The 26,426-nt window shown below is 36.3% G+C and overlaps 1 protein-coding gene across 2 annotated transcripts in view; it reads left to right on the plus strand.

Annotated features, from left to right (window-relative positions):
- Positions 1–26,426, plus strand: part of LOC102237249 (myosin-10) — a 72,246-nt gene that overhangs the window by 35,356 nt on the left and 10,464 nt on the right. For both annotated transcript variants that reach the window (XM_014476130.2, XM_023333540.1), the window contains 22 exons: positions 944–1,087; positions 1,479–1,574; positions 2,997–3,115; positions 3,200–3,352; positions 4,250–4,423; positions 4,591–4,764; positions 5,522–5,636; positions 11,966–12,159; positions 12,252–12,373; positions 12,509–12,578; positions 12,970–13,130; positions 14,174–14,282; positions 14,368–14,499; positions 15,456–15,662; positions 15,754–15,891; positions 15,989–16,112; positions 17,446–17,617; positions 23,082–23,294; positions 23,952–24,096; positions 24,779–24,985; positions 25,060–25,164; positions 26,266–26,418. In XM_014476130.2, the coding sequence (XP_014331616.1) occupies positions 944–1,087; positions 1,479–1,574; positions 2,997–3,115; positions 3,200–3,352; positions 4,250–4,423; positions 4,591–4,764; positions 5,522–5,636; positions 11,966–12,159; positions 12,252–12,373; positions 12,509–12,578; positions 12,970–13,130; positions 14,174–14,282; positions 14,368–14,499; positions 15,456–15,662; positions 15,754–15,891; positions 15,989–16,112; positions 17,446–17,617; positions 23,082–23,294; positions 23,952–24,096; positions 24,779–24,985; positions 25,060–25,164; positions 26,266–26,418 (3,227 nt within the window). The remainder of the gene's footprint in view (positions 1–943; positions 1,088–1,478; positions 1,575–2,996; positions 3,116–3,199; positions 3,353–4,249; positions 4,424–4,590; positions 4,765–5,521; positions 5,637–11,965; positions 12,160–12,251; positions 12,374–12,508; positions 12,579–12,969; positions 13,131–14,173; positions 14,283–14,367; positions 14,500–15,455; positions 15,663–15,753; positions 15,892–15,988; positions 16,113–17,445; positions 17,618–23,081; positions 23,295–23,951; positions 24,097–24,778; positions 24,986–25,059; positions 25,165–26,265; positions 26,419–26,426) is intronic.

Genomic DNA, 26,426 nt, shown 5'->3' on the forward strand with positions numbered 1-26,426 from the left:
CGTCTTGTTGTTGTAACTCAAAGACCTTGGCTCCTGGAATGCCTGGACTTTAATATAATTTACAAAAATTAAGTCCCAGAATACACAGATGCTATTACATCACACTTTTTATTTCTTTTATTGAACTAAATATATGTTCTCAATTCTGTTAAATAAAGGGGCAGACATATTTATTTCAACTCCTTATTTATCTTAATTATAGAAATGTAGAAATGTTTTCTTTCTGGGACAGACTAATTATTTTTTTTTTTATTGGATTTGACAAAATGTAATGTTTATTACTTATTTCATAGTTGTTTACAGTATTGTTTTTATCATATAAAGCACTTTGAGCTCCCTTGTTGCTTAAATGTGATTTTCAAATAAACTTGAGTCTTAAAGAAAAGAGGAAAAATATTCTAAAACCAAAACCAGTTAGGTTTTTTCTACCAATAAATATGTAAGTAACATAGTAGATATTGTAGCTTTATTTCCAACACTTAGAATAGAAAACAAAGGACAAAAAACTAAAATAATTTAACTAAAAAATAACACAGCTTAGTCAATAGCTTTATATGTAATGTCGAAATATATTTAGATATGCTGTATAATGGGGAATACAACCGTAACATAAACGTATATATCCAACAATACATTGTTTAATAATTAATATTTATGTCACATAAGTTTAGCTGTTATTCCTTGTTTTGAAGGAGAAAAACAGTAGAATTTGTAGACTTGTCAGTTTAAATTTCGGTCCTTGTCAGTGTTTTCTGTGATTTGCTTTGTTATATTATTTTCTCACAAATATTCAATAGGGTACTCATTTTTAAACTTGGACGTTTGCAGTGTGATTATAAGCCTATTTAATAAACATCTTTACATTTGTACTCAGTTGGTGAAAACTAGTGAAGTCTGAAATCTAATGGGGATTAGGTTTTGAACGTTTACTTTCTCTCCACAGCCGATCTGCTTTTGGAAGGGTTCAATAACTACAGATTCCTGTCGAATGGCAACATCCCGATTCCAGGCCAACAGGACAAAGACAACTTCCATGAAACCATGGAGGCCATGCACATCATGAGCTTCGCACATGAAGAGATTCTGGGTAAGGCAAGAGTTCACTCTGACCTGACTTTGTCCTTTTTTTAATGTTCTGCTTCTTGTTCAGCGCTAAAGATAAATGATAGAACAAGAGGTGCATTTCTTCATGGAAATATCATCAAATGATTCAAAACCGGTTGGCCAGCATCTCTGCAGGCGAAGATGAAGATCGTTTATAAGACAGAAAGGGAGGGGGAATTAAACACCAATTAAAATAAAAAACTTTTTTCAGGTGAATTTTTTGTAAGTTAAAAATAAAGTATTTTCTGCAGAGCTTTATATCCCTGTTAGATTAAAAAGTAAATACTATGATTGTATTGGTGTCTAGGATCAGTTAAAAGACTTGAAATGTCGTCAACATTCCTGATGTTTTGTCTGGATTTGTATATTTGCAGCGATGTTGAGGGTGGTGTCTTCAGTGCTGCAGTTTGGTAACATCATCTTCAAGAAGGAGAGAAACACTGACCAAGCCTCCATGCCTGATAATACTGGTAACTATTCTAGAAAGTCTATCTGCTTTATATCTATTTGGTAAAGCACAAACACACCTCTCTCATTTCAATTCTATTTATTTATGCAGCATCAATTTAAAACAAATGTAAACTTGACAAACAGGTTCCACTACTTCGATCCACTTCAATCCAGTCCAAAATTGCATACATAACTCAAATTTGGTTGATAATAAAATATCCGCTGAGATCATCTTTATCGGGAGCCAAACTCCTAAGCCAGCATGTGACAACAGCGAAGAGGAATTATTTCCTTTCAACCAGAAGTAAAATCCGGTTAAATTAAGCTCACTATGAGCGATCATGAACTCCTTCACTGTTTTCCACCCTTGAACTGTCAGGATTTATAAATGTCTGGAAAAGTCAGATAAAAAAAAAAAACACAACTTAAATTAAGTATTTTCCAAAACGTAGTGTGTTCAAAAAGTAAGGGGATAAAAAACAAACATTTGCCTTTCTAGAGTTTATTCCCTTTCACATTTTCTAGAAGCAAACAAGGAACCAACCAACCAGTTAATGTACAACCAAATAACCAATCAACCAACCAAACAGCTGATGAACAACCAACAAGCAGCACAACCAACTAACCAAACAGCCCACCAACCGACCAACCAACTAACCGATTTGCCAACCAATCAGCCAATCAACCAACCAACCTGCCCACCAACTGACCAACCAGCCAATACCCACCATGCACCTTCTGGTTTTATAAGTTCCCTACTTAAACCCTGATTACTGTAGATATATCTGCTATGAATTTATAGTGAACTTTGTAATTATATAAATTTATACAATTGGTTAAAAAATTCTGAGAATCCCCAAAAATCTGAGTTTGATGTGAAAAATGTGTAGAAATCATAAACTGTGCACCTCCTCAGTGTTCTGTTAAGCCCTAAAACAGAAATGACTTGCTTTGTACAGTCTTCCAGTTTCTCTAAGTGTGGTGTCAGACAAAAGGTACTAGAACAGAGTGAAACAAAAAGATAAAAGTCTGTTTCTAATCACACAGCACAACCAGAAATCTCTAAATGCAGAAACAGAAGGCAAAACCAAAACAGCTGTGTTTTATTTTCAGTAGTGAAACATCTTTGGTTTAAATCAGGTTCTGTTTTTGTATATCAGGTCCAGCCAAGTAAAATAATTTTATCAGTCATATTCCATATTTGAGAAAGATTATTATTAATCAGGTAATGTCAAACTATATTGTCGATTATTTATTTTTGACAAGAAAATCTGAGTTCTGCATTATGACGAAATAGTAGTTGTTATTTCTGTTTCTGCTCTCTTTGCCAAACTCATGTGAGCTACTTTTTGTAGATATTTCAGTCTTGTGACCCTTTTCATATTATTTAGTTAGAAACTGCTTTATTTTCATGTTTATTTTTTTAAATCTTTGTTTTCTAGCTGCTCAGAAACTGTGTCATCTGCTTGGTATGAATGTGATGGAGTTTACCAGAGCCATCCTGACGCCCAGAATCAAAGTGGGAAGAGACTACGTCCAGAAAGCCCAGACCAAGGAGCAGGTCACCAAAGTCTTGGCTGGCTCTCATTGAATTTATTCTCTCCTCCTTCGTCTTCATGCTGTTGTGTTTTTTTCCTCCCTTCAGGCTGACTTTGCTGTGGAGGCGCTCGCTAAAGCAACATATGAGCGCCTGTTCCGCTGGCTGGTTCATCGTATTAATAAAGCTCTGGACAGAACCAAGCGGCAGGGCGCCTCCTTCATTGGTATTCTGGACATTGCTGGGTTTGAAATTTTCCAGGTTTGAATTTTTCTTTGTTACATTTTTTTAAAAGTAATATTGTTCCTGCTTTTGAGGGACTTGCAAAAGTATTTATAGCCCTTGAACCTTTCCATATTTTGTCACATTACAACCACAAACATAAATGTATAATAATGCAAGAACACATTCTCAATGATCAATAAACTTTAAATTCTAATGAACATTTAACACTGGAACTGGATATCCAAGATAAATAAACAAATACAATCAAAAAAAACCAAATACAATTAATTATGAAGTCTCTGTAAACAAAATTGTCCTCCAAATAGGGCTAGTCGAGACAAAAGCACCAGACTGAAGACTTTTATCATCCAGTTTTTGGTAGAAAGAGTGAAAAGATAAAAACAACATGTGATCCAAATGGAAACTATGATTCATAACATTTTTTACAAATAGAAAAACTGGAAAGTGTAATGTTCAATAATATTCAATACCCTTTTCTCTTGAGTGCAACCGGTTGCCTTCAGAAGTTGCCTGTTGATTGATAATGACTAAACAGAGTCTGCCTGTGTGTAATCTAATCTCAGTGCAAATCTAGCTGCTCTGTGGCGCCTCAGAGGTCGGTTAAGAGAATATTGGGGAGCAAACGAAATCATGAAGTCCAAGAAAACATCAGATGACGTTGTGGAGAAGCAGGTTTAGACTTAGAACATCTCAGTCTTCAATCCATCATCTGCAAATGAAAAGAGTATGGCACAACTGTAAATCTACTAACACATCTAAACTTAAGAAAACACTGATCAGAGATGAAGACAAGATCCACAGCTCAGGTGGAATTCAGCAGTATGAATACTTTTGAAAGCCTCTGTACATGCTCACATAGAGGTTTTTTGGGTTTTCTTTAGTTGATAGTCTTTCTCTTGCTTGTATTTGCAGCTGAATTCCTTCGAGCAGCTCTGCATCAACTACACCAACGAGAAGCTGCAGCAGCTCTTCAACCACACCATGTTCATCCTGGAGCAGGAGGAGTACCAGAGGGAGGGCATCGAGTGGAGCTTCATCGACTTCGGCTTGGACCTGCAGCCCTGCATCGACCTCATCGAGAGACCGGTTAGTGACAATAAAGCCTTTTAGAAAGAAGTGACGTAGGCCATTATTTTAGGAAGGTTGTGATATAAAACACACAGCGGGTGAAGAATAAATCGCTGTGTTTGTGTAGGTGAGACTGCACTACTGTGCTCTACTGTGGGAATGAAATGTTTTCGTTTTTCCTCCAGGCGAACCCTCCAGGAGTGTTGGCTCTGTTGGATGAGGAGTGCTGGTTCCCCAAGGCCACAGACAAGACCTTTGTAGACAAACTGATCCAGGAGCAGGGAACTCACACCAAGTTTCAGAGACCCAGGCAGCTCAAAGACAAGGCTGACTTCTGCATCATCCACTATGCGGGAAGGGTAGGCATCGTTACTGTTTGGGTTTCTAAACGGCACACTTAGTAGACAATTGATTTTATCTTTTGGAAGCAGATTTGTTAGAAAATTAAGCTTCTATTAAGGCACAATTAAGCCTGCCAATTATTTATCTTTGAATAGCTGTTTGAAACAATGATGCATCATCTTCTCTTGTGGGATTCCCAATGAATACTAAGGCCTGTTTGGCAGTAAAAATCTTGATTGGCCAAACAAACAGGCCTGCTGAGGTTCACATCTGTTCATATTTATGTGGCTTTTGGATTTACAACAGAATGTTTCAGAACAAAGCCAAATGTTCACTGATGATGTAAAAGTTATCAATGAAGCTGAACCAAAACAAAAGGCCTCAGCAAAGTGAGATTGAAGCAGCAGCTGCGATTCCACTGAACATAAAATTGAGAAAATTGGTACCAGGAAAAAAAAATTGCTAAATAAAAACACATCCATTTCAGGAAAAAGTTTGAGCTAGTTTTTCAGCCATATTGAAATTGGTATATACAATAATCAGCTTATTGATTTTCATCTGTTTCCAAAATGTAATTTTTTGGTATTTTTGTTTAGTTTTGTGATCTTACTTTAAGATACAGTTAACCTAATCTCTATGAAACCCTGTCCTTGAAAGATATTTTGGGCATTTTATAGTATCCTTACTCTACTGCATGTACTGAATATCATAAATAATTGCATAATAACTTTATTTCTCTGCATTTCACTAAACTAAAGCCTGTTTCTTGTTCAGGTTGACTACAAGGCAGACGAGTGGCTGATGAAGAACATGGACCCTCTTAACGACAACGTGGCCACGCTTCTTCATCAGTCAACAGACAAATTTGTGGCTGAACTGTGGAAAGACGGTAATTTGCTTCCTTTAAACCTCAACGTAAACTAGAAACAATCCATTTAAAAACCTGTTTAGTTAGATTCAATTGTTTGTAGCTTTCTGCTTACTTACAGAGCTGTGAAAAGGGGTTTCATCCCCTTACATCTGCTTCTGTTGTTGCTTTTTGTAACGTTTTAGATGTTTGAGCTCAAGTTTTAATATAATCTGAAGGGAAAAATAGTATTTTAAATGATAATTTAATTTAATAAGAGTACAAAAAGCTTGAGCAGGGATTTCCACAGCATCCATTTTAAGTCAAAACTTTGACTAGGCCACTCCACAACCTTTATACTGCCTTTTGGAGCCAGTTAGAGTCAAACTTGAGCTTAAGGTATTAAAACTCTCCCATGAATGTCATTTTTGCACCTTATTATTTATTCTGGGGGTAATTTTGGTAAAAAGGAATAAGGATCTTCACTGTTCTATGTTTTCTACATCTGTGGATAATATTTCTACAACTTGGTTTGCTGGCGTCACACAAGTTTTGAAATGGTGTTGTCTTCCTGTCCAGAGAGACAGACGTCAAAAACATTATCAATTTAATTTCTTTAGATGGGAGGATCTTTCCCAAATAAAACTATGAGTGCTTCTTGAAGACAAAATGTCAAATCTTTACATAATAAAATTTAATTAAAAAAAATAAATAAGCAAATGCAGATAATGACCAGTGATATTTGAAGAGTTTCTAAGGAAAAATGTGCAAAACTCTGAGGAGTGATTCTCTAAAACATTAAACTTGTTCCCTTAGATTAAGACTAACTTTTGATTTGAGGATCTGAAGCTTGGAATTTAACGTTTCAGTCTATTAGGAAGGAGCTTGACTCTGCAGGCTGCTGAAAGTTAAAGTCAGCAGTTTAACATGCACTCTATTATGAAGTTATAAAGCATTGAAAAGACATTAACACAGGAGCGATGTGAGCTCTGCTGCTGGTTCCAGTTCAAAGTCTGGCTGCAGACTTCTGGACCAGCTGCAGACGTGTGACAAAAGTCTAGACATGAGGAAATAAGATCATGAATGATCATCTCATTCCTGTTTTAACTTTTTCAGTTTGGAAGTCCATTTCAAATGATCAAAACTGTTTTTTGTTTGGCTTTAAGAGGCATTGATTTGTCGTCTTCACGTCCATCAGGCAACAGATTTCTCTCCAGGTTTTTGATCACTCGTTCTCAGTGTCAGCTCAGCTCAAAGGAGGTTTATTTCCTTTAGTCATAGAAATAATTCAGACGGTTTAAAGGTGCCAAACTGCGTCATATTCATAAAACTGATGAAAGATGCTCTGAGATGTATTAATAATCTTTCCTATGTTAATTTTTATGAGATGGTTTATCCTTATTTATGTTATTAGACAGGTTCTGTTTAAATGTTTTGATCTTACATTTCATGGTACAGATCAGGTTGGTGGTTAATTGTTGCTAATTCCTAAATTAAAAAAGGTGGGTGGGCGGTAATTACGTTTTTACTTACTAGGGTCAAACTGACTTATTAAGTTGTTTTTCCCTAAACCTGGTTCACACAGCAAGATTTTTATGCCGATTTTCCCTTCCAACAGTTTTAAGGATGCTCTGATTATCATGATGGCTCTTAAAGGTGACCTGTTATGCTTCCTGGAACAGGTTAGGATAGGATTTTCCAGCAGCCACTGTACAGCGAATACAGTGGTGAAGCCAGCTGACCAAACGTACTGGACCTCCATTTGGGTTGCTAGGTAACTGTGTTGGGTGTGGCTGGGGTTGCTAGGTACCAGTACAGTTCCCTTTGAATGTGACTTAACAATTGGAAGGTTTTGGAAAACGGCTCAATTTCCAGACACAAAAAATCATTAACTGATTGCCAAAAAACAGCTGTCTGTGTTTTTCTTTTTAATGCTTGTTTTTTTAGAAGCAGTAGAGACCCCCATGGAAGTAAAAAAAAAAAATTAGCAAAATGTGAATTTTTCATAATAGTTCTCCTTTAAGAAAATATAAGGAGATATATCTGTTGTGATCTTGTCCAATCGGACAGACATGAGGACCGCTCCAATCAAAGATCAGGGATATTCAGCACGTTGGGTCGTCTTGGCCCGATACGGTGTCTCCTGAGGACAAACAAGAAACGCAGCCTGTTGAAATGTGACGTGTAACCAATCAGAAAGCACTGTGATGAAAACATGCAGGGTAATCATAGCAGAAGACAAAACAACAGACATGATGCGACAAGAAGTCCAGTTTACGTCAGACATCTTTTTGTTTTTTCTAGTCCACAAACAATCTCCATTTCTTCTTCCTCGGCAGCCAAGTTTGTTTACTCTGAACTCGCGTTGATTCCTGTCTGATGTGTGAATGTTGGCGAGTAAAATATTTCCGTGTGGCTGAAAGGATCAAACCTGTTAAATCTAGAATTTTTTATCATCATGAGGGATTTCTGTCAGGTTTTGTAATTTAACCGAAACTTTAAAATCTCGCTCTCCCCCAGAAAACTTGCTGAGCCCGGTGGTTGGGTGCTAGGGCAGTCATTCACCCAGCGGCCCGTCATGTTTTTGAGTTAGAAAATGTTTAAAGTTGACAGGAAATTTGAAAATATCACTTGATAATTATGTGTTATATGTATATATACAGTATGTGTGTGTGTGTGTGTATATATATATATATATATATATATATATATATATATATATATATATATATAGATATATATATATATATATATATATATATATATATATATATATATATATATAGAGATATATATATATTTAGGTTTTGTTGGCTCTAGTGGCCCTTATTTGAAAGTAGTTCAACAGGAAAGAGGGTAATGAGAGAGGGGAAGACATGCGGCAAATGTCGCCAGGCCGGGAGTCGAACCTGCAACCACCGCCACGAGGACTAAGGCCTCAATATGTGGGTTGTGCTTTACCCCTGCACCACCACAGCACCCCAATTGTGTGTTATTGAAAGATTAGAAGATTAATACCTGAACACCAAAGTCTTAAAAATGCAAACATTTAAAAAAAAACTTGAATAAATAAGCAATGCTCAGCCTGGTGGGGGCACAAGTAAAGCCTGGTGGCCCGCCAGGCTTATAATACACTGGGGGAAACCCTGCTGTGTGAACCAGGCATTAGTAGATAAAACTGCTATTTGTTTTTATTTTGTATTTGAGTTAAGATGTTTAAGATATGAAACATCTTAAGTTGTAAGACGGAAAATCTTTTCCTCAGATCTGCAGCTTCCTGACATTTTATTACTAAAAGCTTCTTCTGATGTTGACTCATTGCACTTTTCTGACTTCTGAAAAACCACCTCGCACTCAACACCTCCTCCTCCTTTTCTTCTCTTTGTTGTAGAGATTCAGACCATTCAAAGGGCCTCATTCTATGACAATGTCACATGTCTGGATGAGCCAGAAGGTGAATGACTGGGTGGCACTACAGCAGAACTGGGCCAAAATATGAATTACTGCATCATAAACTAGAGGGTGGATATAATCGCTTGTTAAACCAGATGATTTGGAGCATGTTGATGTATTTTTGCCCAGATCTGCCTGTAGCTGGTGCTGTGAATCATATCATATCTGAAGTGGCTCCCATTTGCTTCCGAGCTGCATGGCTCCTCTGACCCGGCCAAAAGCAGCAGCACCTAGTTGGGAACTAGAATATGTGCTTCCCTTAGTTCAATTAGTGTGTTTTAATTGTATTTTTGTGGGTTTAAGCTAAAGTAGTCCTGGTGTTTTGTAATGAGAGAGACATTCCGTAACAACCAAAGAATATTCAGTGACATGATCTCTCACTGCAGCTGCAGAAATGAAAACCAGATGCTGGTTTTGGTGTTTCACTTTAGCTCTGAGATCATAATTAAATCTCCAGCCTGCAGGCATGGATCATGTTTGTTCAGGTGCAAAACTTCCACCAGACTGCGACTTTTAATTTGAAGGAACCTGCTAAGGCATAAATATGTGACATCATTTATATTCAGCAAGCGCTAAAATCAATACTTACAGAGGGAATACATCCAGTTTAACTGTGTTTGTTGATTAGTTTATTTTATTTTTCCCTTTTTATGCAAACAAATAACAAAAAGACCAGAAAATATGCGGAATTAAATTAAATACATGATTAAATTTAGTTCTTATGTATTATAAAGCAGTTTAATCTACAGCAGCTATTGACATTTCAAAAGTCAATTTATCTCATTTTACTTTAAATTCGACTTCCTTCAGTTTTAGAATAAAGGTAATTATTCCCATCAAAAATATAATATGGAAGGTGTAACATCTTCATATTTCTTAATCAATTTTTTTTTTTTTTTTACACAAATCAGATGGTTTAAACTTGTTTTGATTTGATCCAGGTTGAAAGTTTTTCAGTGTCATATGACAAATTAATTAATCATTTTCTTTGTACAGCGCCTTGCAAAAGCTTTCATACCCTTGGAACATTTTCACATTTTACAACCACAAACTTAATTTTATATTTTCCTGGAGTTTTATGAAGTGGGAAAATACAGCTCTCAAATTTCTTTACAAATAAAAATCTGAAAAGTGTGGCATGTTACTGGTGTGTAATGTAAGAATAACATGCAACCTGCAATCAGTTTCAGCTGCGAGTCTGTAGAAGTTATCAAAATAGCTCAATCTGAGCAGCTAATTTCAAGTATTGTCAGTGGAATCTAGTCTTGGAATTTGACTAGGCCATTTTAACATAAATGTAATTTAAACCCTTTCATTAATTGTGGCTGATTTCTCTTTTGAGTCTTGGATTTTTGTTTAGTTTATTTGTAGAGAAACTTCTTCCACATTCCCTCTACATGACTTCTAAACACATTTTTTTAGATTTTCATTTGTTGTTGATTCTCCTTTTTTTCCACTTCATAATTATTCCCTTCTTTTTGTTGGTCAGTTGCACAAATTTCTAATGAAACTTTAAAGTTTGTGGTCATAATGTGACAAAATGTGACAATGTTCCAGTGACTGTAATTAGACTTTTGGGAAACACTGATATTACGTATCCTGCTTTTGGAAAGAAAAAGAAAAACGCTGCAGCCAAATGCAAGCACTCGTCAGTCATCCTGAAAAAAATCAAAATGTTGAGAATCTCAGATGTTAGCGGGAATGTGATACCAGGATCTTAGCGCTTCCCTCTGAACCCGGAGGAGACCCAGTAGATGCAGCCAAACGCTTTTCACCTCCATGTCCAGAAGCTCTAGCTCTAGTCCTAGATTACTGTTTTTATTTATCTTTCCGCTCCTGGTCATTTGGAGACCTCATGTCAGTAGCTGCGTTTCCATTACAAATATGCGCAAAACTGTTTATGTATTTACTGTGATATAAATACATAAACAAGTCTTTATGTAACATTTCAAATAAAACTAATTATGTTTACTAATACAAAATAAACAATAAGGAGGTAAACAGTGACACATTTAAAATGTTGGGTAATTATGCTCAAATTTGCATAAAACATTAGCTCTTATGTTGCAGAAATTTAAGAATCTAATCTCTGAAATCTGTTTCTATAAATGCAAAACCAATCTATACGTAGCAATTGTTGACTCACTAGTGATGTTAGCATCCACACTTTAACGGTTGCAGTTAACATATTTACAACATGTGTTGTTAAATATGTTTAACAACATATTTGTTGTTAAACAAATATGTTTAACAACAACATATTGTTAGGGTTTTCTTGTTCTTTTTCTTAACAAGAAAAAGAAACACAAAACTTTTACAAACAATTGAGTTTTTAAAAAACACGCAGTCATTTATTAGAAAATGATTAAGTTTAACAACATATTTTAAGTTTAACAATGATTATGTTTAACAACATATTTAACAATGTTGTTAATATTGTTAAATAATGTTTAACAATGTTTAACATTATTAACATATAAACATATTTAAATATGTTGTTAAATATGTTTCACAACATATTTAACAAGAACAGCGCTCCTCTCACAACGGAATGGAAAAACTACAATACTCGCCCCGCCTCCCATTACCTCACATCCAACAGATGCTACTTATAACTTAATAATAATATTTCTCAAGTAAAAGAAAGAATGCCCTCCCACACCTGCCTCCTCCCACTTCCTGTCCTCTTCTTCATCTTTTCCACCAGTAACAACATCCGGTTATTGATCACATGATCATGAAAGCGCAAAAACCTACGCTTTTTCAAAATTGCCACGTTTCTAATGGGCAGATTTATTTTCGTAATTCAAATTTGCGTAAGTTTAATACTAATGGAAACGCATCTACTGTGATGCTGCCTCCTGTAAGCCTCTGCTGTCCTAACAGACCATCTACGTCTCACTCTGTGTCCCCACCAGTGGACCGAATCGTGGGTCTGGACCAGGTGGCTGGGATGAACGAAACAGCATTTGGCGCCACCTATAAAACCAAAAAGGGAATGTTTCGTACGGTGGGGCAGCTGTACAAAGAGTCGCTCACCAAACTCATGGCCACCCTGAGGAACACCAACCCAAACTTCGTTCGCTGCATCATCCCCAACCACGAGAAAAGAGTAAACTTTCACCTGCAGATCATAACTTATACTTGTCTGTATACTCTCGTCTTTTTTTGGGTCTGGGATGCTAAATATGTTTGGGTCCGCAGGCCGGTAAGTTGGAACCTCACCTGGTTCTGGATCAGCTGAAGTGTAACGGAGTCTTGGAGGGAATTCGGATCTGCAGACAGGGCTTCCCCAACCGGATTGTCTTCCAGGAGTTCAGACAGAGGTGAAGAACTGCAGAGTTTTTTCAACTATTTCTGTTCCCCACTTAGAATATATTGGTGTGAACAAATATTTACACCAACTTGGTGTAAATATTTGTTCACACCAATATATTTGTGTCTTTTGTTTTTATTTGCAGATATGAAATTCTCACCCCCAACGCCATTCCAAAGGGATTCATGGATGGGAAACAGGCCTGTGAGAGAATGGTAACGTCATTTTTTAGTTTGTTTTGTAGTTTTCTCACTAAGGCAACCACTTAGTTAGCTCAAAATGGTTTAAAAATTAAATCTCAGATTTATTTTTTTTTTCTTAATATACCAAATTTGATTTCTGGCTTTTTTCATGACTCTTTAACTTTTTTTTTATAGTAAACACTGGCTTTTTATTTCAATCATTCTTTTTTTGAGTTCACATAAGTTCAGAGTTTAAATAAATAGAAGTTGTAAAACTTGCTTTTGAAGCTAACATCAAACTGATTGGTGAAAAGAAATCCAGATTTTCCAAAAATTAAATCTCAAAGAACAGAAAATCGGATTAATCGTTAAAGCCGATTTATCACTCAGCCCTACTCTCTGCTTTTTTTTTTGTTTTTCTCAGATTCAGGCCCTAGAGCTGGACCCAAACCTGTTCCGCATCGGTCAGAGTAAGATCTTCTTCAGAACCGGAGTTCTGGCTCATCTGGAGGAGGAGCGAGACCTGAAGATCACCGACATCATCATTTACTTCCAGTCCGTGTGCCGCGGATATTTAGCTCGCAAGTAAGAGCTGGATCTTTACTTAAAAACCGGGACATTTTCATTTTCAAGAAATTATATTTGAGATTTCTCTTGCAGATATTTCCTGGACACTTTAATATCTATTATGATTACATTTTTATTATTTTATAAAGCATTCAGAAACCTAACATTACAAAAACTTATTGAGTATTTTTGGTCTAGTTTGTACCACACATATCATATTTCACATGAAATAAAACAAAACTGTTACAAATAACTTTTAAGTAAGATATAGAAGATTATCTTAAATAAATAATTCATAAACATTTTTTAAAAGTTCTAGTTATAAGTGACGTAATCTGCCAGTGGAACAATTTTTTTTTTAAATGTCTCGTTCCACTGGCAGATTATTTCAGTTAAATTTTTTTTTAGAGATTTCTTTACTTTCTTTATATATTATGTTTAAGTATTTAATTTGAGCAGGAAGGTCATTTACCTTAGCACGATTTGTTTGTCGTTTCAGTGTAATGAATATTTAATATTCCTAACTGCTCAGTTACTTGTTAATCTGTGTAATTGAAATATATATATATATATATATATATATATATATATATATATATATATATATATATATATATATATATATATATATATATATGTATATACAGTACAGACCAAAAGTTTGGACACACCTTCTCATTGAATTCAATGAGAAGGTGTGTCCAAACTTTTGGTCTGTACTGTATATATCTGTTATATCTTCTGTTTTATATATTACATTAGTGTTTCGTTCTCAGACCACTCTGTGTGCAGGGTGAAACATTTCAAAACTCTTGTTATATTTTAGGTTACCTTATGTACTGTAGAACACATTATTAATAACATTAATAAGTAACTTTATATAATGGTGAACTGAAACTGTATTTTTTTTAGTCCATTTGTATTGTTTTAGCTCCAAAGTGCTTGAAAAGTCTGAAATCTTAGCTTGAAAATGCCTGAAAAGTTCTTGAATTTTACTGAGGGGATAAATGTACGAACCCTGAACCTTTTTCTTTTCTTTTCTCTCTTTTTCTTTTTCTTAGAGCTTTTGCTAAGAAGCAGCAACAGCTCAGCGCTCTGAAGGTCCTCCAGAGGAACTGCGCTGCTTACCTGAAGCTGCGGCATTGGCAGTGGTGGAGGCTCTTCACCAAGGTGAGGCCTCAAACTGCAACAGCGCAGAGTTAAACTGAAGGAGTCGAATGAGGGAGACATGGGTTTGGTTCCGGTTCTGTTCCAGGTGAAGCCGCTGCTTCAGGTCACCAGGCAGGAGGAGGAGCTGCAAGCCAGAGACGAGGAGCTGGTGAAGGTGAAGGAGAGACAGCTGAAGGTGGAGAACGAGCTGGTGGAGATGGAAAGGAAACACCAGCAGGTAAGAGCATCTGCTCACTGCAGGTCGAGTAAAGAGTCCGTAAATAATTCATTCAAAAACCCTTTTTAATAGCCACATGTGCCCAACAGCAAATATATTTATTGTTTTTAATCTGTTACTTAGTCTATAATTTCAACCATCAGATTGATGCAAAGTTCTGTTTGACCCATTCAGCTTTCGAACGTTTTAGGAACTTCTACAGAAATGTGGACTACAGACGCTGACATTAGCATCTGCGCTGCTGCTACATGTTTAGCATTGAGATGCTATCTTAGGCTTGAATAGCTTCGCTGATAGGCTACCTCTTTTTGAATAATTTCCACACAACAATAGTCTTTCCCAGCATCTCATCAGGTTGTTTTTTAAAGCAGAAATTAAGCCTCAAAGGGCCAAGAAAAGCGGCTTTGTTGTCCATCAATGTTGTTTGTGTATGTCGCTTTATAGTCAGATTCACGGGCAAAGCAGAAAAGCATGAATAGAAGGATTCTTGCTGGAATGTTTGTATTTAAAATTAGATTAAATTAAATTAGTTAAATGTTTTTTGTTAAATTAAAGTTAAAATCTATGCAATTAATTAGTAACTTTTATTTAAAACTCGCTTTCCAGCGATATGAATCACAAAGTGCTGTACAGTAAAAATCAACTTTAAAACTATACAAAGCATAAAACAAACTTATAAAACTCAGTGAAATCATGACATAAAAGCCTGGGAAAATCAAAAAGTTTTTAGTAGAGGTTTAACAACCTCCACAGAGTCAGCAAAACAGATCTGCAAGGCCAAACTGTTCCACAGTTCTTAATTAGTCAAAACTAAACCGTCTCAGCCCTACTTCTTACTGAATATAAATATTTACACTTGAAATAAACCTCATTTTAATTTGAGTTAGAAAAAGTAACAATCCTGAAGCTAAGAAACGATCACACATTTCCCAAACTGTTGATTCTTCTTCTTTTAGCTCCTTGAGGAGAAGAATATTCTCGCGGAGCAGCTTCATGCAGAGACTGAACTGTTTGCTGAGGCCGAAGAGATGAGAGTTCGCCTCCTCTCTCGGAAGCAAGAGCTGGAGGAAATCCTGCATGACCTGGAGTCCCGGGTGGAAGAGGAGGAGGAGAGGAACCAGAGCCTGCAGAACGAGAAGAAGAAGATGCAGTCTCACATCCAGGTCTGTGCTGCCCTTATTTTTATTTTCTAATATTCATAAACTGCTGTGTTGTCTTTTCAAAAAGTCAAAACTTTTGCTTTTCCCTTTACAGGACCTGGAGGAGCAGCTGGACGAAGAGGAAGCTGCGAGGCAGAAGCTGCAGCTGGACAAAGTGACGGCCGAGGCAAAGATCAAGAAGATGGAGGAGGACATTCTGCTGCTGGAAGACCAAAACTCAAAGTTTCTCAAGGTGAGGAACGTTTCCTGTTCAAACAGGAACAGGAAAGACTTGATTCATCATCAAAGTTTTCAGCACTTATATGTTTGGATCCCTTCTTGGTCAACAGGAGAAAAAACTGGTAGAGGACAGGATCGCTGAGATGACGTCCCAGCTGGCAGAGGAAGAGGAGAAGGCCAAGAATCTGGGCAAAGTGAAGAACAAGCAGGAGATGATGATGGTTGATCTTGAGGGTGAGTTTCTAATTACCAAATAATAACAAGAAGGTTCTGAGTCGTTTCTTCTTCCTGAGAAAGCTCAAGTCTTTTCATATCTGGCAGAAGAAGCTGCAGATTTTATAAGAGTTAGAACAAAGTTAAACTCTTCAAAGTTAAAATCTAATTTTTTTATGATTGCCCTATATCTGCCATCTTTTATGAAGCAAATACAGCTCTGGAAAAAATTATGACCATTGAAAACCTCCTGGTTATTCCACCAAATATTGATTTCTGAACTCTTCCTGAGGTAAAACATTAGTATTGTTGTTTCTAAATGAATATCAACTTGCTTTCTTCGCATTATTTGAGGCCTGAAAGCACTGCATCCTTTTTTGTTATTTTGACCATTTTTCATTTTCTGCAAATAATACAAAACTTTTGCTTGGAATTTCAGAGACATGTTGTCAGTAGTTCGTAGAATAAAAGAACAATGTTCATTTTACTCAAACATAAACCTATAAAGAGTAAAATCAAAGAAACTGATCATTTTAAGTGGTCTCTTAATGTTTTCCAGAGGTGTATAGGGCATATGAGTAAAAATAAAATCTCTGATTTTTCATACCAGATCCGATTTCCAAATGTAAACTATTTTTTTCTCACTTTCTTTTCTTAAAAGAAATTACAAATATTTTCAAAAAGTGGCTTTTATTTCAATCATCCCTTAACATGAGTTATACTATGGAGTATTAGGACTAGGCTACCAGAAGTTTTGCTTAATTGCAAAAATATAATAATATTAGGAAAATAAAGACACAATTTTACCAGAAGAAAGTCTTAAAATTATGAGAAAAAAGTCTTTTAATGGATAATATTTTCTTTCATGTTGAAGTTCTCATAAAATTATCATTTCATACTCAGAATGTTATACCTTTATTCTCGCATTAGTAAAACTATACTACTGTTTTTATTAATTCTCATTAAAATAATAATAATTATAATAATAATCTTAGCCTGACTATTACATTACACTGTGGATTTGACCTGAATTTAAAGTCCAGAAAAATAGAAGCTGTAAAAATAGGCTCTTCAAACAAGATGGCCGCCCTGGGCTTGCTGACATCACTCTGAATTATGAAAACCAAAGGAGTGCACTGATGGGGGGAAAAAAATCCATATTTTTCTAAAATTCCATCTTCAAAACCCCAAAAACTCAATCAATAAAATCCTTGTTTGAGTTTCACACCCATGGCCTACATAGATTAAATGCACATATTTAAGCCTGTGTTTCTGCTAATTGAGGTAATTTTCTGCCTACAGCTGGTAAAAACACAACATCTCAGATTAGATTGATGCATGTGATTGTCCTCAGAGCGCTTAAAGAAGGAGGAGAAAACGCGACAGGAGCTGGAAAAGGCCAAACGTAAACTGGATGCTGAGACCACCGACCTGCAGGATCAGATCGCAGAGCTTCAGGCGCAGATCGAGGAGCTGAAGATGCAGCTCACCAAGAAGGAGGAGGAGCTGCAGGCTCTGTTAGCCAGGTCAGTCAACAAGAAAACGAGACAAAACTGCAGCGGCTGCTCCACTTCTACTGAAAAATAGTTTAGTTAGTATGCTGAATATATAAAAACAGTGTTTATGTTCATAGTGGAGCCTCTTGTAAGTCTCAGAATTCACATTCAGAAAAGTAAAATGACATTTTTCTGTTTTACTTAATATCTCTGAAACCCCTAAATTATATCATAGCAGCTAAACTGCATCGATGATGGACTTAATGGCTTCAGTTTGCACATTAGAGTTGTAATTTGTGGTCACATTCTGCACAGCTGGGAACTTTTAGTTTCGCTATAAAATTTTACAGGCAGACATTAGTTCTGTCTGAGGATGTTTCCACGCCAGGATAGTTTGGGAGACTTGATTCAGTTGGGCAGGGAGTCCTGAAAGATGTCACATCTTCATTTGGTTTCCCTCAAGTTGGACCAAACCGCCTGATGGCGTCACGCAGTTACAGCAGCTGTTTGGTCTGGGGCACAACCAGGATAAACGGCGAGCCGTTCAACATGTTGCTCAGTAAACATGAGAAAAAGACAGCAGAGAGCAGAAGATCATGCTAGCAAAAATATAAACATTTATATTATTAATGGTAATACTTCAAATTTATATAGGTTTATTTATATGTTCCTAAATAATACATTACTTCTTCTTAGTTGTGGCCACTGCTATCTAAAAAGCTAGTTGTGGTAACCTTAAAGTTAAACTAAATATTAGTTGCACTAATGTAGCTAATATTAATGCTAAAGTGCTCTACCAAGATGGTGTTTAGCGAAACCAATGCTAAATGCTATACCAACATTGTATTTAGTGGAAGCTAAGGCTAAACACCAATGTGGTAATTAGCAGATGCTAATGCTAAAGCGCTACACTAATATTGTATTTAGTGGAAGCTAATGCTAAGTGCTATACTAAGATGGCATTTAGTGAAATCTAGTGCTAAACACGATACCACCATGATGTTTAGTGGAAGTTATTGCTAAAGAGCTATACTAACATGGTATTTAGTGAAAGCTAACGCTAAAGCTAAAGTGATATGCCAGCATTGTATTTACTGAAAGCTAATGCTTAAACGCTATATCGATGTGGTATTTTGTGTATGCTAATGCTAAAGCACTATTCTAGCATGGTATTTAGCAGAAGTTAGTAGTTCAGCCAAAAAACACACAGGATATAAGTTGATTTTAAATAGTTCACTTGCATTCTGTGTAGATAACATACATAATCTGCTGCACTGCATCATGGGTGGAGAACATGAGGAGAGGAAACTGCTGCATGAACAGTATACTGCAAAATAAGAGTACAAATATAAACAGATGACTACTTGAAAAAATCTTAACACTTGACCAAAGCTTCATCCCAGATGTCAAACCTTATTCATCTAGAAGTTTTCAAAACGGAAAAGTAAATTATCTCTTTAGAATTTATCGGAAGCTAATTGAGTTAAACACTTCCAAAGTTAGTTAAAGCACTAAATTGACACTTGCTAGACACACTGCTTGCTTTACCACTGTAAGCACTTGCAATTGATCTAAAACCTCAGTTTTTTTAGTTTGTTTGTATCAGTCACAGTTTAGTTTGTATAAGCTGTCACATTCACCCGGACAGAGGTGTTGGTTGTAATCAGTGGAGAAAAATTGTCTAAAATTAGCAGCTAAACAGATTCAAGATCAAATGAAGATATTTTCCCACCTCAAACATTATTTAAAAAAGACAACTGAGGCTCTCCCTCGCCAACAAAAGGCACTCCTCTGACCTGAAGCCGCGTTGCACAGCGTTAATCTCGGCGTTGCTCATTTCAGCCTCACACACAGCCTGTCTTCAGAGAACAGCCCTAAATACTGTATCCATGGCAACAGCACTGTAGAGATGCAACAGAGTCCTTACCCGAAATAGACGTTTGAACAACAAAACACACAAGTGAGTCTGTAAGCGGTTAACACTCTCCCTCTGGGTTTCTCCGCAGTAATTTCCTCCAGTCAGAGACACTGAGAGCTTTTTCATTTGATTACAGATAACAAACATTGATTGATGCTCATGTTTTAGTTTTTATTTTCCTTCACCTGAAGGAATTAAGCGCTGGCTGACTAATTTATTAAGAATTGTAGCTGGGGAAAAATTTATTCTTTTGTTTTACGTTCTTATCTCCAGAAAAAAATCACATTTGCTGTCATTTCATTTTAATCGACCGACGACCCAGACATGAGGTCTGACCGTCTGACCGTCTAATTTTACACACAGGAATCCTGGGGTTTAGTCACAGCCTTCATTAAAGCTCCATGGGCCTCATCTTGAACTCTTCTGCAAACAATCGGGCCGGTCTTCGCCAGGAAAGTGGGGCGCCAAGTTTATATGAAAGTTATTAGTGGCTTTAATCAAACCATTCATGTGATCACATAAGTGGATCTTTATAGCATTCAGAGAGGAGATATTTATAAGTGAGGAATCTCACAGGGAGGCTCAGAGCGCCGCACAGTCTCAGTTCGGTTCTCTGCACTGCCATCATGTGGCAACTTGAGGATAAAAAGAGGGATAAAGGTACAACATTTTAATAAGTATTTATCCTCCTTAATTTACTCCCCATTCCAACAAACTTCAGAGTATTTGGACTCTACCTTATAGAGCAACACCACATAAACATGAAGTGGCAGGCAGTGATGTCAGTAACGCGTTACAAAGTAAAGCGTTACTGACGTCAGACCACTTTTTTCAGTAACGAGTAATCTAACGCGTTGCTATTTCAAATCCAGTAGTCAGACTACAGTTACTTATCGAAATCACTTTGCGTTACTATTTTCTTTTGTTATTTAATCGTATTTCCTCTACGCGTCTTGTCGAGTGACCGACGTCTCTATGCTACATAAATGTAAACAATGGAGGGAGACGCGCATTTTGCTGGTGGAAAAACTGGAACTATTTTGAGTTTTTGTTGCCAAGTCCAATTATTATAAGCGGGTTTTGGGATTTTTTTTTGTTTTTCAAGTCGCTTGCAAATTTAATGAGTGGCGGGTTGCGCCTTTTTGGGCTCGTTTTTGAACGTGAAGTTGCTCATTTGGGCTTGGAAATAAACAGAGACTCATAATAAATCAAAAATAGGTCCGTCATTAAGGTAGTCTTAGTCAGGCGCTCCCTGTCCATCATTTCCCGGATGATCCGTCCCGCTGTGTCTTTGTTAATGTCAAGTTAATATATTACCTCTGAATGACGTCGAGCTTCGCGTTGCGCTCCAGAAAACTGCAAACATCGAGACTAATTTGAACAGCGCAATAAACGTGAAAACAGCCACGAATAAACGTGTCCGTAGTTGCCAATAATTATAATGTCAACTTAACGCCATTATAATTATTAATATTAAGATAAGTGTCACAAATCTGTGCAGCCATCTGAGTTGTGGAGCTGCAGGAGGAGCGCTGCGCTTTGACACCAAACGCAGGGCCGTAACGCAGAACCTGGAGGCTGGGGGGACACATGGGGTCTTTAAAATCCTTCTTAGAGTTTTCCAGACAACAGTGGAAAACAAATTAATGACGTTTTTTATTTGTACTGTTGTAACTATTAAACAATCTCCTCTTCAGTTCAACCTTATAAGTGGAGACACATTGTTGATGTTACCATTATAAAATAGCTTATAATTAAGTTTTGGCAAAGCTCAATGTAATTTTCACAGCGTTGTTGTTAGCAGCTGCTGAAAGTAACTAAAAATGTTACTTTTAATGTAACTTAGTTACTTTCCAAATCAAGTAGTCAGTAATCTAACTAAGTTACTTTTCCAAGGAGTAATCAGTAATTCGATTAAAGTTACTTTTTCAAAGTAACTATGCCATCACTGGTGGCAGGAAAACGATACTTTTGACAGATTTAAGTTTGTAGTAATTGTCTAATTTTACCAACATGTTTCTTCTGACTGGACGTGTTTTTGAGATGCCATCTTGAATCTGCTATCGAAAGATTATCTCTAAGCTCCTAAATCATCAAAATGGCTGTGGAGACATGCAGAAATCTGGTCATGAATTATAATAATGGTTTAGTGGTTATAAAACCCATAAAGACAGAGAATTATAATTTCAACAAGCCAGCTCAAGACGTATTGAATTACATTTTGATGAAGAATTTGTATGGAAAATTTGGGACAGAACTGGATCAGCCCATTCCTGCTTCTTGAATCGTTAGTTTGTTTTACAGATTTTTTTTATCAGAAAATAATTTTTTTTCATGCTTTTTATCCTTTATTTATTCTGTTGGAGTCTTAATTGGAAAAGAAGAAAAAAAGGAGGGAAAACCTCTGTTTTTCTTTATTTTTCTTTTCTCTTTAATTTTTTCTTGTACTTTTTCTTTTCTCTTCCTACTGTTTTCATTCTGTTTCTTTTCTTCTGATTTATTCTCTTCTTCTCTTGAATGCAAATATTTTAAAACCTAAATCCAACAGGGTTATAAATAATTTTGCTCTAACTACATAGATGTTTGCAAAGTTCCTTAAAAATCAACAAATCTTAGGCAGACATTTAAATTCAGTCTCTCTGGGTCAATTCTACTTGCAACCACTTTTCTCTTCAAGTGGAGCTGCAAGTCTTTACCAGCTGCTCACATTAGATTCTGACATTTTTGTCCAATCTTTGTAAAATAATTCAGGTTTAGTCTGATTGGATCAAGAATAGAAATTAAATCTAGAGTTCTCATCTCTTCCATATATTTGTCGTTTCCTCAACAGAAGGATGCATTATGGATTTTTTTTTCAAAAATATTAATTATCTTCTTATATCTTTTTTTATATGAGAAACAGAGATGTGTAGAGTATCCAAAAATTATATTAAATTAAGACTAAAAAAGTATTTGGTGAAAAGTTAACTCAAGTACTGACTGACTGATCGAATTATCAGTCATTTAATATTTAGAATTACATCATCAGACGAACCAAAATATAAAGTTAAATGGAAATTTTGGTATTTTAAGGACTAAAATGATAATTATTTGTATAAGCAACAAAAAAAAAAGATAAAATCAAAAGAATTTTTAAAATTAGCTTCTTTCAATAAAAAAATACATATGAAACTTTAACAAAAACTACAGGAGTGTGTCTGGTGAATTCAGTGGGTAGAAAATCCAGAGAGTAGAAATGCTTGATAATAATATTACTAAAGTAAAAATACAAGTAAATTTTTCAAAAAAGTTTCTCAAGTAAATGTAATTGAGTAAATGTAACTAGTTACTACCCATCTCTATGATAAATCCTCTCCTCGCTTTGCGTTTTGAATCTTCTTCCTTCAGCAGCGTCTCCAAGTATTTCAGAGGATGTTAGAGGCCTGGTGCCACTGCTTGAAAATAATCAGATTTTTTAGTTTCTCACCAGTAAAGCTGAACCTCTGTTCACAGCCATCTCTACATTCTAACATATATTGAACACGTATCAGTGAAATCCTGCATTAAAAGCTTGTGTGCCTGCGTTTCTCCAACCAGGAGTGACGAGGAAGCGGCTCAGAAGAACAACGCCTTAAAGCAGGTCCGTGAGCTGCAGGCGCAGCTGGCCGAGCTCCAGGAGGATCTGGAGTCGGAGAGGATCTGTCGGAGCAAAGCAGAGAAACTAAAGCGGGATTTGAGCGAGGAGCTGGAGGCTCTGAAGACGGAGCTGGAGGACACGCTGGACACCACCGCCGCCCAGCAGGAGCTCAGGTGCATGAGCAGGACAAACCTCTGGGCCAGAACCCACAAGTCAGAAGGACGTCAGAGCCAAAATAAATCTTTTTCTACCTACTCAGCAATAAATTAAGCATGCAGCATTTTGGTTAAACACATAAAGTAGTGAGATTTGTTATAGATAAAAAAACTTTTGCAGGTTTGAAATGTTTTAACGAAATTTTGCAGGAAATTTTTGTAATTTCTGAGCAATAAAATGAGGAGTTTAGGTCACTCAATCTATGAAAACGCTTACTTTAGCCAAATTTAGTAGATTAATTAAAAACAGATTAAGATGCAGTAAAGTTAAATTTAATCATTTATTTAATTAATTAAATTATTTATCTATAAGTAAGTACATTTCTCATTTATTTAATTATTTTTCAAAATAATAAAGTTTACTAACTTAATTATTTTTTATTTAGTTTATTTTTTAATTTAAATTCCCTTTAGACTAAATAAATTGAATTTTAATTTTGGCTAAACTTTGGACACTCCTTACTTCAACAGGAATACATATGAGAAAATAACTGCAGATGTTTTGTTGCCTCATTTGAAGCTAACATTTATTCCCAACCCTCCATCTTACGTAGAATTGCACAAAACTCACTCCGTTTTCTGAAGATGTGCTTCGTAATTGGGTTTGATATCCAGGTCAAAGCGAGAGCAGGAAGTGGCAGAGCTGAAGAAAGCCATAGAAGAAGAATCCAAAAACCACGAGGCTCAGATCCAGGACATGAGACAGAGGCACGGCCAGGTTCTGGAGGAACTGTCCGATCAGCTGGAACAGGCCCGCAGGGTGAGTCTGCTGCTGCAGGCGGAGCGGGACGAAATACCCAGAAATTATACTCCAGTTATAGCAGTTCTACTGCAACATATGTTTACTCAAGTAAGCAGCCAAGAAATTACTCAGGAGTAGAAAAGTATTTGGTAAAATGTTTACTCAAGTGCTGATCAAATAATCAGTCATTTAATATTGAAAAATTACATCAGATGGATCAAAATATAAAGTTAAGAGGAAATTTTGGTATTTTAAGGACAAAAATGACAGTAATTTATTTTTCAACAAAAAATAACTAAATCAGGCAAAAGTAAATTTTTCCAAATCAGTTTCTTTTAATAAAAAATCTGCAGGTGTGTCTCTGTGCCCGGTGAATGTATGGTTAAAATATGTCTTGTTTTTCATTCAGTGGGTAGAAAATACAGAAATTTTACTCAAGTAAGAGTAGAAATACTTCATAATACAATTACTCAAGTAAAAGTAAAAAGTACAGCACAGTAAAAATACTCCTAAAAGTAAATTTTTCAAAAGAGTTACTTATGTAGAAGACAAAAAAGAAAAAGTTTTATTTATATAGCACTTTATCAGCAACAAGGCAGTTCAAAGTTCAAGTAAATGTAATTGAGTAAATGTAACCAGCAACTACCCAACTCTGCTGATGGGGGACACGGCGGCGTCTGACCGATTTTATTCTGCGCAGTTCAAGGCCAACCTGGAGAAGAACAAGCAGGGCTTGGAGAGCGACAACAAAGAGCTGGCCTGCGAAGTGAAGAGCCTGCAGCAGACCAAGACGGAGTCGGAGTACAAGAGGAAGAAGGTGGAGGGCCAGCTGCAGGAGTTCATGGCTCGAGCCACCGAGATGGAGCGGGCCAAAGGAGAGCTGAGCGAGCGCTCCCTCAGGCTGCAGGTAGAAACACGCTGCTGCCGCTCTCTGGCTCCCACGCTGAAACCCGGCTTACGTCACGTCTGCTTGTCTGACAGACGGAGCTGGACAACGTGTCCGCCTTACTGGAGGAGGCCGAGAAGAAGGGCGTCAAGCTGGCGAAGGAAGTGGACAACCTGAACAGCAAACTGCAGGACTCTGAGGTTCGATCAGTTTGGACAAAATGACTCCAGCACAATTTTGTTTGAAATTCAAAAAGCTACAAATGGCTGTGAAAAGTGAGAATTCATCTATGAAATTGACTGAAGATGAATGTTTAAACTAAGAATTGGAGCATACACTGCAAAAACACAAAATGTTACCAAGTATTTTTTGTCTAGTTTGTAGTGTAAATATCTTAGTTCACTTGAAATAAGACAAAACTAACTTACAAGTAACTTTTTAGCAAGATATAGGAGCTTATTAAAGACCAATAATTTCTTTATATTGATGATAAAGTACTAATTCCACTGGCAGATTATTTCATTATGGGAAAATAATCTGCCAATGGTAACATTTACTTTTTTTTTTAATAGTGTTAAGAAATAATTGATTTAAAACAAGCTCTTAAACAAGCACTACTTGTAAGTTAGTGTTGTCTCATTTCTGGTATATAAATACATTTGCGCTAGAAACAAAACCAAAACTAACAAAAATGTTGTTTTTTTCAGTGAATACACATTTTTATTTTCTTATTGCAAGTGTCTTTTTCAGCCTGCTAGTTTAATTTTATAAAATTATATAAAATTTTAAATAGTTTCAGATGTCTGTGTGATTTTTGTCCAGGTTGATTTAAGAAGTGAGCTTTTGTTTTTACAGGTAAATGTTCTTAAGCTACAAAAAAGTAATTGATATTGATATCCGATAATACTGCTCTTATGGTAGTATTTGCCAATATTTTATTTTGTCAAATCTTTTATTTAATTTCTTGATTAATCATCAGAATAATCAGTAGATTCCAGGATTACTAAAATAATAGTTGCAAGTTGCGTCTCCGGACCCACAGGTTGCAGAATTTCCCGCCACTCAGGCTAAGATGCTAAAAAAAACAACAACAAATTTTTCTAAATATGGATAAATTTATAACATGCAGGCTTTGAATATGCTAAAACACAGATTGTAAACTATGTGCTTTTTTGTTTTTTTTTATTGCATCAATTTATACAAATATCTACGTCCTGTAAGACTTTTTGCATGAGTCTTATGTTGGTTTTTATTTTATTTTCAAACCTTAAGAATAAAAATAAAGACGTTGTCTCTTTCAGGAGTTGCTCCAGGAGGAAACTCGTCAGAAACTGAATCTGAGCGGCCAAATCCGCCAGCTGGAGGCAGAAAAGAGCAACTTGCTGGAGCAGCAGGAGGAGGAGGAGGAAGCGCGCCGCGGCCTGGAGAAGCAGCTGCAGACGGTTCAGGCTCAGGTAGGACG

Source organism: Xiphophorus maculatus, chromosome 5 (assembly GCF_002775205.1).
Source record: "Xiphophorus maculatus strain JP 163 A chromosome 5, X_maculatus-5.0-male, whole genome shotgun sequence".
Lineage (NCBI taxonomy): Eukaryota > Metazoa > Chordata > Actinopteri > Cyprinodontiformes > Poeciliidae > Xiphophorus > Xiphophorus maculatus.